The sequence below is a fragment of the Podarcis erhardii genome (genome assembly GCF_964252035.2).
Source record: "Podarcis erhardii genome assembly, chromosome: 15".
NCBI lineage: Eukaryota > Metazoa > Chordata > Lepidosauria > Squamata > Lacertidae > Podarcis > Podarcis erhardii.
The window spans coordinates 40,975,388-40,990,300 of record NC_138505.1 but is presented as its reverse complement, the minus strand read 5'-3'; the positions used below and the strand labels follow the sequence as shown (position 1 = coordinate 40,990,300).

The window sequence follows — 14,913 nt, the reverse complement described above, 5'->3', positions numbered from 1 at the left end:
AGATGTCTAATTTAGATGAGGAGGTGGGCTGATCCAGCACCGACCTTCAGAAACAGGCTGCATTATTTATCTATCCTGATTACTCACGGTATCTGGATCTTCTAGGCACTCATCCAGTTCTGAATAAGAAACAATTGTATATCCTTTGCAGACTCGCCATAGCATTTTTTCAAAGGCTTCAATTTTTGCTCGGTGAACTAAGCCAGATATAAATCTACATTAAAAAAAAATACAAAGTATACTATAGAGCAAACTTTAAATTTTATTACATGAGCATTTGGACCAGAAAGGATACCATATTCTATCATTACATGCCAGTGAAGTTAGGAAGGGCTGGGCATTCACAGATTATCTGTAAACTAAAATGCCTCTTCCACTGAGGTGCACATGGAAACCACTAAAATTACACAAGGTCATACCAAGTGAGCTACAAGATTCCAGCACTTATAACAATTTTTAAAATCTACTAATCTCCTCCTTACTTAAAAACACAATAGGCACATGAAGGAAACACAATTGGCTATCAAATATCAAACCATGTAGAGCTCAATTCAGTACGACACTGATTGGTGCCAAGTGTTAATACTGTCAATTTGAAGCTCTGAAACGGTTTTTAGGCTGCAAATCTGAACTCACTTACTAGGGAGTAAAATCCACTGAGGTTATTGGGATTTACTTTGGAGTAGGCAGGTTAACTACATAAAACTATGCTCATGCAAGCACTCACCCGCATGCATGACACATAAACGAATAGGATTAATGCAGCCTCACTTCCTCACTAGAAGGGAAAGACTAAAGAAGAGCTAAATTATTCCAAAAATTTGCCATATCTGTGGCACCATCGAAGCAGTCAGGTCTTCATCTTCATATAAATGCGAAATGATTATTAACAGTTAAGTGCCCAGTTGTACGTCGGACAATGAACAGAATCCGTTCCGCAAATCCATTCAACTTCCAAAACATCTGGAAACCAAGGCAAGTTCCTGCAGCCAATCAGAAGCCGCATCAGACATTTGGATTCCAAAGAACATTTGCAAACCGGAATGACGGTTTGCACCATTCGGAGCCAAAACATTCAACTCGCAGGGCATTCAGATCCAAGGTATGACTGTATAGACTTTTTCATCACTTACCCCAGTTTGGCACCAAGTCTATGCATGCAGTTGTAGTCGACTAAGCGGTCCGTTTCTAAAGTTGGGAATTCTTCATAATTCGTAAGTAAACAGGACTCAAACTAAAAAGAAAAAAATGAAAGGAAACACTTCTTCAAATGTGCTAGGGCTGTGCCCAAATCACAAGGGAGTGATGATCACCAAGAGAGATGGGAAACAAGGCTTAAGGCTACTGCATTTGCCTGCATTCAATGGCATTCAGTGCCTCACAGGACTGCAGCAAGGCCCACTGCTGCAAGAATCCTGCAGCCATTATCAGGTACTAGGTGGGCCCCGGAAACTGGCCTGTGGCTCACTGCCTCCCTTCTGTACACCCAAGTTAAGGAGCTTTGCCATGCAACGGTAACAGTACCTCAGCAGTTCTTCTGACAAAGGACCGGGTGACCCGTAGCATGTGGGTATATTCCGTCAGCTCAAGGAGATTCTTCCTCAGCTTCTCTTTATTTTTCGTCACTTCTCTCAACTCCACCTCCAACTTCTGCAACTGCTCCTGTAATACAAGGGCAAAAGTGCATTCCCATTCTGGCTCCAGATGTTGTATGGCCACAAGTCCCATGACAGTCATACAGTGCTGGGCTAGCACTGGGTCTACTGTACAAAATCCTCAAGGCTCAATATTACTTTCTGAAATAAGCTTATTGTTGGCATCTGTCTGTTTCACAAGACATTGGAGGAGTACACCTTTGGGGGTCATGTCAAACCACTGGGGAGTTAGCTAATCACTCTCAATCTCAATTGAGTCTCAGTTCCATAATGTAAAATTTGGTAGCTTCACAATAGTCTGCTTCTCAAACTCATTCCTGTCTGTTTCCCTTACCTAAAGTATACAGCTTTCCCTTCTTCCTCTCCGTCTTTCCCCTTCCTGCAACACTGCACTGCTCTTTCCTCTTCTCTGCCTCTGTCTTCCATCCCTGGCCTTTTGAAGTGGCCAGTCCTTTGTGACTCTGCCTGCCCCCTTCAGTCAACCAGTTGCACCTCATGATGTTTGCAAGCTCTGGGCACCTGCATATATCATAAGTAGGTACCACAACTCACTGGTATTCCCAATCAGTCCCACTACTGTGACTCAAACAGAAGAAAACCCACTAAGCCCCAATTTACCACACAAAAATGAAGATGGTATTTAGTATTTCTTTGGCAACTATTGATTTAATTCTGTACCAGGATGAAAGATCTGTACTCTCTATTCAATGACTCTAAGCTCACTGGATGGGCCCAAACAAGTCAGTGCCTCAGCCTAAACTGCTTCACACGGTTGTTGTTACAAGATTAAAATGCTACTCATGAGCTTCTTGAAGGAAAGTTGGGACTCCGAGCATGCAAGCTCTCACAATTGGCCCAAAATAAAGGAAAATAAGTGGATCTATGACTACCATTTAATTCCAGAAGATCCCCATTCCACAAAGTACCTGAATCTCCAGCATCTGCTTAAACGGAGGGGCAGCAGGGGTAACATCTCCTTCTGGTAGGGGAATGTCCGCTCTCTTAATTTCTTGCACAAGGTATCCTGGAATAGAGGAAAGAAATTCTTTCAAAGAAGTATTCTAACTCAAGGAATATTGTTCCACGAAAGGTTTGCTAGGGAATAGGGAATTTTTTCAACTCTCAGGGTTATTATCCTTGGGGAATTCTTGGCCACATTTGGCTACTGCTCTGGGAATACTCTGCACTGCAGAGGGTGCTAAATACCTTCCAGGGCTCCCAAAGCTCAAGGAGGCCTCTCCATAAGCCTGTCAGGCCACAATGTTACACCATGTGAACTGAGATGTACAGTAGAATGTGTTCAATTCTTGCCTTGCAGAGGCTGCAAGCTAGAAATCATCAATAATTTATTTATTTGCCTTTATTAATCACTTCCTATGAAAGTTCCCAAAGTAATAAGAACATATATACAAACAATTAAAAGAATTTAAATATAAAACAATTCCGAAACCAATACAGACTGGGACAAAAATCTCCACTTAAAAGGCTTGTTGAAAAAGGAAGGTTAAAAACAGGGAAGAAAACTTTAAAGTTTCCAATTGTTTCTTTGCTGCTGTGTCTCTACCCACCATGCATTGCAGGGGGTTGAACTAGATGTCCCTCAGGGTCGCTTCCAACCCCACAATTCTATGATTCTATGTGACATAAGATGTAGAGTAGTTGGGCCACTGGGACAAATTTGGTCCACACGCCAGAGGTTCCCCACCTCTGTCTGAGAGCATCTTTTCCCAACGTAGTGCCATCGAAGTAATTTTGGACTACAATTCCCATCAGCCCCAGCTAGTTTGGTCACAGGTTTGGTCCCATCAGATGTCAAGGAAATAAACAACTATCTGAATTCTAGAAGACATCTGAAGGCAGCCCTGTTTAGGGAAGTTTTTTAATGTCTGATGTTTTATTGTATTTTTAATATGTTGTAGGAAGCAGCCCAGAGTGGCTAGGGAGACCCAGCCAGATGGGCAGGGTATAAATAATAAATTTATTATTATTATTATTATTATTATTATTATAGATTGCAGTAGTTCAAAACACCTGAGGGCACTAGATTAGAGGATGCTACTTTGGATAATTGGATCTTGGGCTTTACAGATGGTGATTCAACCAAGTTTCCCTCACACTTAGTCATGTTCATTAAATTTCACTGGGTCTAAACTGAGAGCATAGCTGAATATCCCTTCAAGGTCTTTTTAGAGCTTTAAAGGTCAGATTCACCCCTACAATTTGAGCCCAAAAAGAAACTGATTTGGATCCACACTGTTTGTTGCACTTACGCCTCACTGAAATCCATGGGACTTAATTCACTGACATGTCCCATTAAGTCCCACTGATTTCAATGGGAACAAAGTGGAATTTATTTCTTCCAGTAGCACCTTAAAGACCAACTGGTCTTTAAGGTGCTACTGGAAGGAATTTTTTTATTTTGTTTTGACCATGGCAGACCAACACGGCTACCTATCTGTAACTGGAATTTATTTAATCTGGATACAATCCATTGGCTACAAGAATAAGTTGCACAGAGCAGGTGTTAGTTATCTGATCATCATACTCCTATCAACATCCCTGCAGCCGCATTTTGAACCACTTGATGTTTCCAACTTAAGAGCAACCTCATGTAAAGAGCAATGCCATAATCCAAGCAATACACGTATGGAGCAATTTAACACTTGACAAAGCTGTTGAAGGTGGGTCACTTACATAGTCACCTGACAGCAAATTTCAAAATCTGAGCACTTGGTAAAACTAACAACTGTGTCAAGCCAGCAGTTTAAAAGCATGAGAATGCAATCTGGAACACAGAGCAATGCTTTCAGCAATGCTAAGGATTTAAATAGCTTCTAATCACATTGTTTGTTAATAGGCTTATCTCATTTCCCTGAAAGGCCAAGGGGAGCGGGAAATGATCGAATGAACCAACAGCTCCGATTTTTGGAAAGGGAAATAAACATGAAAGCTGAAGCAAGGGTGGCTTCAAGTAACAAGAACTGGGCCTGGACCTCAGCCACTATTCTTGCCTAGGTAAACTCAGTTTCAAATTGGTAGACTACAGAATACACACCTATCTCAGTGAAACATGAGCCCCCCAAAAGCAGCACAAAATAGCTATTGTTATTCCAGGCTGCATCAACAGAAGTATAGTGTCCAGATCAAGTGAAATACTAGTGCATCTCTATTCTGCCTTGGCCACACCCCACCTGGAATGCTATGTCCAGTTCTGGGCACCACAGCTTAAGGATAGAGGCAAGCTAGAACGTGTGCCGGAGGGCGACCAAGATGATGCAAGGGTCTGGAAACCAAGCCTTATAAGGATCGGTGGAGGGAGTTTAGCCTGGAGAAGAGGAGACTAAGAGGAGATATAATACCCATCTTCAAATAAATGAGGGGCTGTCAAATGGAGGGTGGAGCAAGCTTGTTTTCTCTTGCTCTGGGGGGTAGAACCCAAACCAATGGATCCAAGTTGCAAGAAAGGAAGAATTTTCTGATGGTAAGCACTCTTCAGTAATGGAGCAGACTCCTTTGGAAGGTGGTAGACTCTCCTTCACTAGAGTTTTTTAAGCAGAGGTTGGAGATTCCTGCATGCATTGCAAGGGGTTGGACTAGGTGACCCTTGAAACACCTTCTAAGTCTACAATTCTATAATTCTATGACACATGTGAAATGTGACCCTGAAATGGACCTCCCTACAGAGGAACAGCCTTTTGCCGGGGTAATCAGGTATGTCTCCCTCCCCCAGTGTTTAATGCATGATGAAGAAGCAGTCAGCCACCCTGCAGTTCCCAAGTTTACCAAGTATCCTTTCCATCTCTTCACACTTCTTTACTTCACCCACATATTTCCGTTGGAAGACACTGGTGCTTGGATTGAGCTGGAAAAAAGAAAAATGTTATTTGCCCCAAGATCCAACTTAAAAGCCCTTTGCATCAATATTTACAGTAGGGGTGGGGAACCTGGGGCCCTCCAGATGCTGCTGAAGCACAACGCCTACAATCCTGGACTATGCTGCCAGGGGGTGATGGGAATTGGAGTCCATCAATGTCTGGAGGGTACCAGTTACAGGTAGGTAGCCATGTTGGTCTGCCGTAGTCAAAACAAAATACAAAAAAATTCCTTCCAGTAGCACCTTAGAGACCAACTAAGCTAGTTATTGGTATGAGCTTTTGTGTGCATGCACATGAAAGCTCATACCAATAACTAACTTTGGAGGGTACCAGATTCCCATTCCCTGGTTTGCAAAAATCAATTCTAGAGACACGTATTACAAAATCAGCTGAAACTGGGTACCCAACAGCCATTCTATTTTCACCTCCATTCTCACTCCACTGCTGGAGACAGGATGCTTCTGAATGCCAGTGGCTGGGAATCATGAGTGGAGAGAGAATGGTGGCATCCTAGTTGGCTCACATGGAAACAGGATGCTGGAGTCATGAGCATTTGGCCTGATCCCTCAGAGCTGTTCTTATGTTCACAATCAAACATCCAGGTTCTGAGATCAACCCTCCCTCACCCCTAATCCTGCTAAAAATACTTTTCTTCTTTTAGAAGAAATTCCATTAAAAAATTGAAGGGTACCCAAGCATTAGTACTACATTACAAGTTTATACCACTTTTCTGTGAACAGAAGATCCCTTGCATTGCTTTTGAAATTCTCAGTCTCAAAAACCTATGTGTGCCATCGTCCGGGGTATGTTAATTAAAGGAATAGAAACCCAAACCCTCCTTAAGCACACAAAAATATTTTGCATTGTATAAATCCTGGCCAAAGGGCTCCATTACAGTAAGTAAACACATCTATGTATGGGGTGTATTATAGTATTTAAATTCTGAATACAGCTTTTGTTTACAAAATTATGAAGGCTGCAACATGAATAGTCATCTACACGACTACACTAGTAATTTACAATTCTCTAACATAGAACCACACAAAAGTGTAAGACAATCAACATAACCAGGGGCTAAATAATTTTCTCTACAAGTAAAGGTGAATGAACCCTAACATGAGGGAAACCCACATGGATGCTCAGTTTCCAGGTCTGAAAATTGGCTTTCTACAGTATTAGTAAACATGTGTAGAAGTTTGGGCTATAAGTGTTAAATAGTACAAAATATCTATGGTGCTTAATTATTACATATCACAATACAATTTTTTAATGAAAAAACATCTGAGGATGCAGACTCTGGTACACCAAAGTTTATGGTGGTATAAATATAAAGTGCAGCAAGCTAACAGCTACCCCTCTGGAAATTGTATGATAAACTATGGTTAAAAGGAGGCTAGTGAAGATTATCGACTCCTCCAAACAAGATTGTAAAAACAATGCACTTAATTTTAATTTACAGGTGAGTCCCCGTTCCATTCTGGGCCTGTGCACATATACAAAATCACATAAAATGGGGAGCACTCTGGAGAGTCCTCCTCAAACAAGCCCCGTGGTCCCTCCAGCTCATGCAAGATAGAGAGGCAGCAGAGCTGGGACAGCTGACACTCACAGGAGCTGGCTGATAGCGGGGCTCAGCTGACCAACACGTAGCATCTGGGCCAGCTCCGCCACACCTCCAGCTCCCACAAACTGGAGGGGCAGTGGGGCTTGGTTGACCAGGTGCTCCCCATTTCCAGCTACCACCTCCAGGTACCTAGCACTGTGCAGGTGCACAGGAATGAACAAATAACAATGCACATAAATGAGGATTTGCTTGACCCTTTGTTTTACATCTGTCTTCCTGCAGTTTTACAGCAGATATGCAAAAACCACATTAACACTTGAACTAGTTTCAGTTTGAGCCTTAATATATATATGAATAAATATATATTAAGCCTCAAACTGAAACTAGTTCAAGTGTTAATCTGATATTAGTGCTTCAGTGAGAAAGTGGTTTTTGCAAAAACTGCAGGAAGACAGATGTAAAACAAAGGGTCAAGCAAATGATTATTTCAACACAATAAATTATGAACTAACATCTTAAAGACCTTTGCTCAAGAGCCAAGCCATAATTCCATATTCTGTTCACCAGCTTCTAAAGGTAGGCTTAGAATGTCTGAGTCATAAAACCAATAAGCAAATGTAATAAAGACAAGGAAATAATGAACTTCTCAAACGACTTCTGTTAATCAGTAAATGTTTTGGACCCTGGCCATTCCTATTACCAGCATGGAAGAAATGTTGTATGGAGCATCCCAAATGTTGGAAAGTAGGACCCAATTAAACAACAAAACCCACAACGGGGGCCCCTAATACAATGCATAACAGCAAATCATTCACTATTCCCAGTTAAGCACCTGGTTATACAAGAGCACTAAAAGTTTTTTCCTAGACTGTTTTTTCCTAGGCTTGTGAGAACAAAAAAATTGGGCTCACACATACAGAACTAGCTGGACGATACAATGGATCCTGGCCATCTTTATAAATAATTTGGATAAAGGTATTGAGGGGATGCTGATCAAATTTGTAATTTTAACTTTCTGTTGAAAGCCCCCCAGAGCGGAAACCCAGCCAGATGGGCAGGGTATAAATAATAAATTATTAATATTATTATTCTTTGCAAGTGACACCCAAGTGGGAGGGGTAGCCAATGCCGCTGAAGACAGAATTGGGATAGAAGGTGACCTTAACAAGATTGAAGAACTGGACCAAAACTTAAATAATGAATTTTAACGGGGACAAATATAAGTTTCAACACTTAGGCAGAAAGAACCTACAATCCTGTGAGGTAAGTAAGCCTGAGAGATGGCAATCAGCCCACAAGAAGACTGAGCTGGGAGCTGAATCCTGCCCTCCATCTCTACAGTATGCGTCCTCCCCAATATTTCTGGGCAACTCACCGCTATCTGCAGACTTTGGCCATGCTGGTTGAGGCTGACAGGAGCTGGAGCCTCCAGCGTCAACTGTAAGGAGCACACCTCTTCTCCACTTATTCACAGGGCTGCCCGGTTTCTTTTTAAGACTGCTCCACAACTTCAGCCTTTCTCAAACTTCGGTTCACAGATGTTGCTAGACTCCAAGTCCTTTCATCCCTAGCTAGCAGGACCAGTGGTCAGGGATAATGGAAGTTGTAGTCCAACAACAGCTAGGGGCCCAAGTTCAAGAAACATCAGTTCAGAGCATGGCAGCACCAATGCTCTGGAACTCCCTGCCTATTGATATTAGGTAGGCACCTTTCACAGAATCGCAGAATTGGAAGGGACCACAATGGCCATCTAGTCCACCCTCCTAAAAGGCAGAAATCCTATCCACAGCTGTCACTAGGTGGGCTTGAACCACTAACTTTCTGGTTAACAGCCAGACAAGCTGCATTCTTTTCCGGGCCTGATGGAAGAAGAAGCTGTTACTTAGACAAACCTGCCCAGGTGCTTAGAAAGACTGTAGGGGCTTTTAGTCTCGATTCTATGCAGGCCTTTAACTTTCTGCATGTTTTAAAGCAGTGTTTCCCAACCTTGGGTCTCCAGCTGCTGTTGGACTACAATTCCCATCATCCCTGACCATTGGTCTTGCTAGCAAGGGATGATGGGAGTTGTAGTCCAAAAACAGCTGGAGACCCCAGGTTGGGAAACGCTGTTTTAAAGTAATGGTTGTAAAAAATAAAAGTGATAATTTCATTGTTCTGTCTTTTTGTAAACCGCTTTGAGGGGTTCCTTCTCGGCACGCCCCCCCCACGACAATCAAGCAGCCTATAAATTCCATGAACTACCAAACAAAGGCGCGCGCCTCCCTCTTGTGGCCTCGACTCACGTCTCGGAAGTGGGCGAGGCCGCGCTCGCCCAGGGCGCTGAGGCACTCGTAGGCCGAGCCCGCCTGGAGGAAGAGCTGCGCCAGGCACATCGTCTCGCTGCGGAAGAGGGAGCCCATGGCGGAGGGAGCCCAGGCCGGGCCTGAGGAGGCGCCGGGGGAGCGGCAGAGGCGGCGTCACCGGTCTCCTCGGCGCCGCCTCCGCTCCGCCGTCGCCGCTGCTGCTGCTGCTGCCGTCCGGCTGCGGAGGCGGCTCCGGGGACTGGCGGGTCCCCCGCTGCCCGGGGCCATGGAGAGGAGGCAGGCGAGGGGGACGGAGACCCGAGTCGCCCCGAGTCCCGCGGCTTCCGGCTTCTCCTCACAGGTCCAGGCGCCGCCGAGAGAAAAGGGGCGGGGAAAGCCTAGAGCGGCCACCGCACGCTCACCTCGGAAGTTCCGGTCAATAAGACAGCGCCATTGGTCCGGGCGCTCTGCTCCTCGGCACCTCTATGGCGGGCCCAAATGCCGAGCGAGGAGCTGTTTCGTCTCTGTGGTAGGGAGGAGTAAAGAAGGGCCCAGCCAGGAGGGCCGAACGAAAGCGAGCCCAGAGTTCCTGGGCTTCCCTGGTGGGGCCCACCATTGCCGCTCCCTTGGGAAGGGCGAGGGAATTCCCAGGCTGCAGCCTCTCGCGCTGGTGCTCCAAACAAACTGGGGGCGCGAAGGTGCAGGACTGGGGGCAGGGGGGGGGGGGCAAAGGCCTTTGTTGAGAATTTGTAGCTTGCCTCAAAGTCAATGTTCCAAAGAATTAAGGAATCGAGGGGTAGCTTAATAAACAAGAGCTGCTCCTTATTTTATTGTTTCGTTGTACTGTCCGCCCACATGAATTTGAAATATGAAACTTGTCTCATCTTGTTATGCAGCAAGTTGCCCTGTGGGTGTTTAATGCAAGAAAGCACAGAGATTTCCTAAATAAGGCCTAGTGCTGAGCTAATATCCTCTCAGGCAGAAATTCAGCAGCTTCTCATGTTAGGAAGATCTGTGCTCCAGAGGTAGTATAATAATAATAGTTATTAAACAAATTATAAAACTACAGTAAAACATGAGCCTCACCCCACTGCCCCTTATTATTGAGGAATCGAAAAGATTTCTCCATGCAAATCTCTCGGAAACAATGTATTTCATCTGGAAAACTAATAAAGATTACTTTTTATTAAAACCTTTGAATGTGTTTGAACTGTGAGTGCGCAGAGAATGATTTCACTTGAAAGCAATGCCCTTAGATTACAGAATCATGGAAGAGTTAGACGGGACCACAAGGGTCTTCAAGTCCAGCCCCTGCAGGAATCTTTTGCTCTACGTGGGGCTCCAAGGACGGCCCTGAGATTAAAGGTCTCGTGCTCTACTCAATCAGCTATACGGATTGATCTAAGTAGCAAACACCAATTATTTATTTTTTACAATTTACAGTGGTGTAAAATAAAGGGTGTAGGAAATGAAATGATTGGTGCCTTTTCATTGTTTAAAGATGTTTTGTTAAGACTTTTGATTCAACACACTTATTTCAATATACAGTTGTACCTTGGTTTTCGAACTTAATCCGTTCCGGAAGTCCGTTCTTAGACCAAAGCGTTCTTAAACCAAAACGTCCTTTCCCATAGCAGCAGGGGACTCAATTTACAAATGGAATACACTCAACAGGAAGCGAATCATGTTCTGCAGCCAAAAAGCACTTTTTCACCAATCAATCAATCATTTATTGTATTTGACTAAAAGGCATTACAAATCCAGTTACAAAAGCACCAAACCCAATTAAACCTATTAAGAAATAGGTTGTCCAACCCCCCTGGAATGCAGGAAATTCAGCTGAAATTGAGGAAATATTTGTATTTCTGTATTGCTATTAGGAATACTCGAAATGTGTACCCACCCACCTCCCTTCATTTGGGGTGGGGGTTCTCTGCCCGGCAGCTTCCCTGCCTGCTAACTCCCCCTCCATCATCCCACTGGCATTTCATCCTCCCCCAGCCCCCACCCCAAAATGCCTGCTGCACCCCAAGGCATTTTGCACTCACCTGACCCCTTGCAGGGAAAGGGGTGGGGCACAATGGGAAGGGGTGGGACAACCAGACTTTTTAAGCCACGCCCCCTTTCCAACAGAAGCAGCACGGGGGGGGGGGGGTCAGTATCCAGAATCCCCTTCTCTGCTTCTCCCTAAGAGAAACTTGAACTCTTTGACTTTAACTCCAAAGGCAATGAGGCATGTCAAGGCTGCCTGGGGGGAGCCAGGTTTGCAGAAAGCGGTTCTCTCCGTTTGTCGTGATGTTACTGTTTTATCCTTTCATAAACCACTTTTTGGGGTTCCCCTCTCCAATATAGCGGTGTATGGGTTTCACGAAACAAATACTGTAAATGAAAACCGTTCTATTTTTCCTACATGCTTTGCGTCCAAGAAAAAAGGTCCCAAGCTCAGCCCCCGGCATGTGGGAGAGACCCCCGGCCCGAAGTCCTGGCTTGCTGCTGCCAGTCAGTGAAGACAAATGCTGGCTCCATGGACCAAGGATCTGACAGCACCTTCAGAAAAAAGGTTGGACTTCTGGACTCCCCCGTCTCCCTAATGCACTCTAAGCGGGAAGAGAAAGGACACTAACCGTATCCCAAACGGCGCCCCTGATCAGTTCCTTTTAACCCTTGGCAAGTCGAGTGCACCCAGCTCTCCCCTCTCTCCCTCTGCAAAACAGGAGTCCCGGGCATGGCCTGCACCCAGGGAGGTCGTATTTGGGGCACCCTCTTGGCTGGCTTCTGAGCTCTCCGGGCACCAGCCTGGCTTTAAAAAGGTAAAGGGACCACTGACCGTTAGGTCCAGTCGCAAACAACTCTGGGGTTGCGCGCTCATCTCACTCTATAGGCCGAGGAAGACAGCGTTTGTGCGCAGACAGTTTTCCCGGGTCATGTGGTCAGCATGACTAAGCCGCTTCTGGCGAACCAGAGCAGCGCACGGAAACGCCCTTTACCTTCCCGCCGGAGCAGTACCTATTTATCTACTTGCACTTGATGTGCTTTCGAACTGCTAGGTTGGCAGGAGCAGGGACCAAGCAACGGGAGCTCACCCCATTGCGGGGATTCGAACTGCCGACTTTCCAGTCGGCAAGCCCTAGGCTCTGTGGTTTAGACCACAGTGCCACCTGTGTTCCTATCTTTACTCTGATGTAAACTGCACCTTGAAAGGACTGAAACGCTCAAGCAAGAAATAAGGCAATGCAACATTTAACTCTGAGGTCAAGCACTGTCTAAACCGTGTGAGGCTCTTCTCCACCCATTTCATTCATTATTACTCTTATTTTTTCTTCCTAATAAAGCCTTTTGCTCTTAGTATTTGCTACTTTCCATAATAAAGACAACGCTAATTGTGACTTGTAGAACCTCTAGATAAATATGTGTATAACTCTTATGAGAAACTTTATTTCTCTGGTCTCGTTAAAATGTAACAATGTAACGGCAAACCCCTTTTCTATGACTATTTTTACACCCGCAAATCTTCTTAAAATTACACCAGGATTATTAGCGTGCATGTTAGAGAGTTAGGAACTGCAAGGCAAAGAATGATTGTGTTATGTACTGAAGTTCTCACCCTGGGCCAGCAGGGGGATACTGTAGATAGTTATGCAAATGAAGGATCGAAAGTGACATTCAGTGATTGGATAGTTTGTATGCAAATGAAGGATCAAAAGTGACGTTCAGTGATTGGATAGTTTTAGAAAGTTGTTACAGTAACAAGGTACCTGTACTGGAGCTCTATATAAGCAGGCTGACTGAGCCCTTCAGTTCAGTTCTGTTCTGGCCTTTGAATAAACGAGAGCTGTTTGAAGATTCGCTGTGTCATCTGATATGTTCGCCCACAATTTAACAGATTGTACTGTAAATACAATCAAATAATTTATTTTCAAATAATTTATTTTTGTTGAGATTTGTAAACTATTTTGCAATTTCTTTTGAAATATGAAGATGAATTAGATGAATAAAAATAAAGTAATAAAGAAAACCCATAGCCTTTTACTATCACAATCACTTTTGCTGTCTTTAGGAAAAATAGTTGTTAGTAAGAGATATTTGTTAATAATCCACAGTACAAGGAGAACACAAGGGAAACAATTCAAAGAATCCATCACATAAAGTTGCATGGAATATTCAGGTGAAATAATGTGTGTGTGGGCTACCTGTGCTACATTAAATGTTCACACATTTTAATATAGGGAGTTTGCAGATACTGGGGATAGCCATCCTGTAACTACTTAGGCCCTAACCCATTTACATAATGGATGTGAAGGGCTATATAAATATTAGGCTCTGTGTAAGCACAAAGTAGAAACAAGAAGCAAGATCCAATTGCATCCATAAACGTATTAATTTCAAAAGTCGTTAGTGTTGCCCATTCTACTGTGGCCAGCAGGTTTATTTCCTTATAAAGAAAGTCGTGAGGCCCAGTGACTCAGTGTCACACACGTTAAAAAAACCATAGGTAGCTTAAGCCTGCATAACTTCAAGGAAAAAGACTTCAAACGACAGTTGGACAATCCATTACACTTTTCCATATAGAGTATATATACAGAGTAATTCAACTAGAAATTGAGAGAGAGAGGCTTGCAGAATACACACAAACCCATGGCAGAGAATGGAACCCAAATCAGTGTTATTTGTTCTTACAAACATGGACATGGCACCACTGTTAAGGATAGTAGGTGAGAGCATTAGCTGTGAGCCAGGAAGCTGTTGGTTCAGATGTCACTTGATTAAATAACTGCTAATTCTCAGCCATTACTGTAATATGGAAATACAGCATGGTGCCATGAATGAACATTCCAGACTTGGACGGAGGAGACCTGGTATAAAATCCCTAGTTATCTTAGACAAGTTGATATTTCTCAGACCAGCCTACCTCACAGGGTCATTATGAGGTAAAAGAGGAATAGGTTCCATGTAAGACCCCAAAATATTCCAACTTTTCCTCCACAAACCTAGCATTTTATCCCCTTAAACATATTTTGGGAAGCCCATCCTGATCCTATGCCTGTTCACTAAGAAGTCACATTGTATTGAAAGTAAAAGCCCATAAGAAAAATTCCAAAATCCGTATGTGTGCAAATGGGAGAGGAGGTAACAGACAACTGAACTTGGAGAATGTTCCCTCACAGCCCTCTCCAACTGCTATGTGAAGCTGTCTAGTTTGGCTTCTATTTACTTTTACTTACCAAGCCACCTAAACTTATTTTCCACTTTTACTCACATGAAACTTGTCTGGTTTCCTTGATTCCCGTTTTCCACCTAAAAAGAAACCTATCTATGTGTTTCTCCTAAGGATAGAGACAGAGCTGGGTAACAGCCAGTGACATAATGGTCAGTAGACTAGGGGGACTAGGCTAGTCCTCTAAATGTTCCCCTGGTGCCTCCTTCCCAAACCCTGGGAAGCTTCTGCCCAGGTTAGGGAAGGAGGTGTGATTCTCACACCCAATTGTCCTCGCAAGCTGGCACCTCTGGCTCTAACTGTCCCCCGCTAAATAATTTCC

The 14,913-nt window shown here is 43.9% G+C and overlaps 1 protein-coding gene across 1 annotated transcript in view; it reads right to left on the bottom strand.

Moving 5' to 3' along the window:
• Window positions 1–10,018, bottom strand: part of ATP6V0A2 (ATPase H+ transporting V0 subunit a2) — a 29,077-nt gene extending 19,059 nt beyond the window's left edge. The window contains exons 1-6 of the mRNA XM_081841604.1: window positions 9,377–10,018; window positions 5,439–5,517; window positions 2,582–2,679; window positions 1,525–1,662; window positions 1,134–1,234; window positions 88–214 (exon numbers count right to left, since the gene is read on the bottom strand). Of these exons, the coding sequence (XP_081697730.1) occupies window positions 88–214; window positions 1,134–1,234; window positions 1,525–1,662; window positions 2,582–2,679; window positions 5,439–5,517; window positions 9,377–9,493 (660 nt within the window). The 5' untranslated portion in view covers window positions 9,494–10,018. The remainder of the gene's footprint in view (window positions 1–87; window positions 215–1,133; window positions 1,235–1,524; window positions 1,663–2,581; window positions 2,680–5,438; window positions 5,518–9,376) is intronic.
• Between the last annotated feature and the right edge of the window lie 4,895 nt (window positions 10,019–14,913).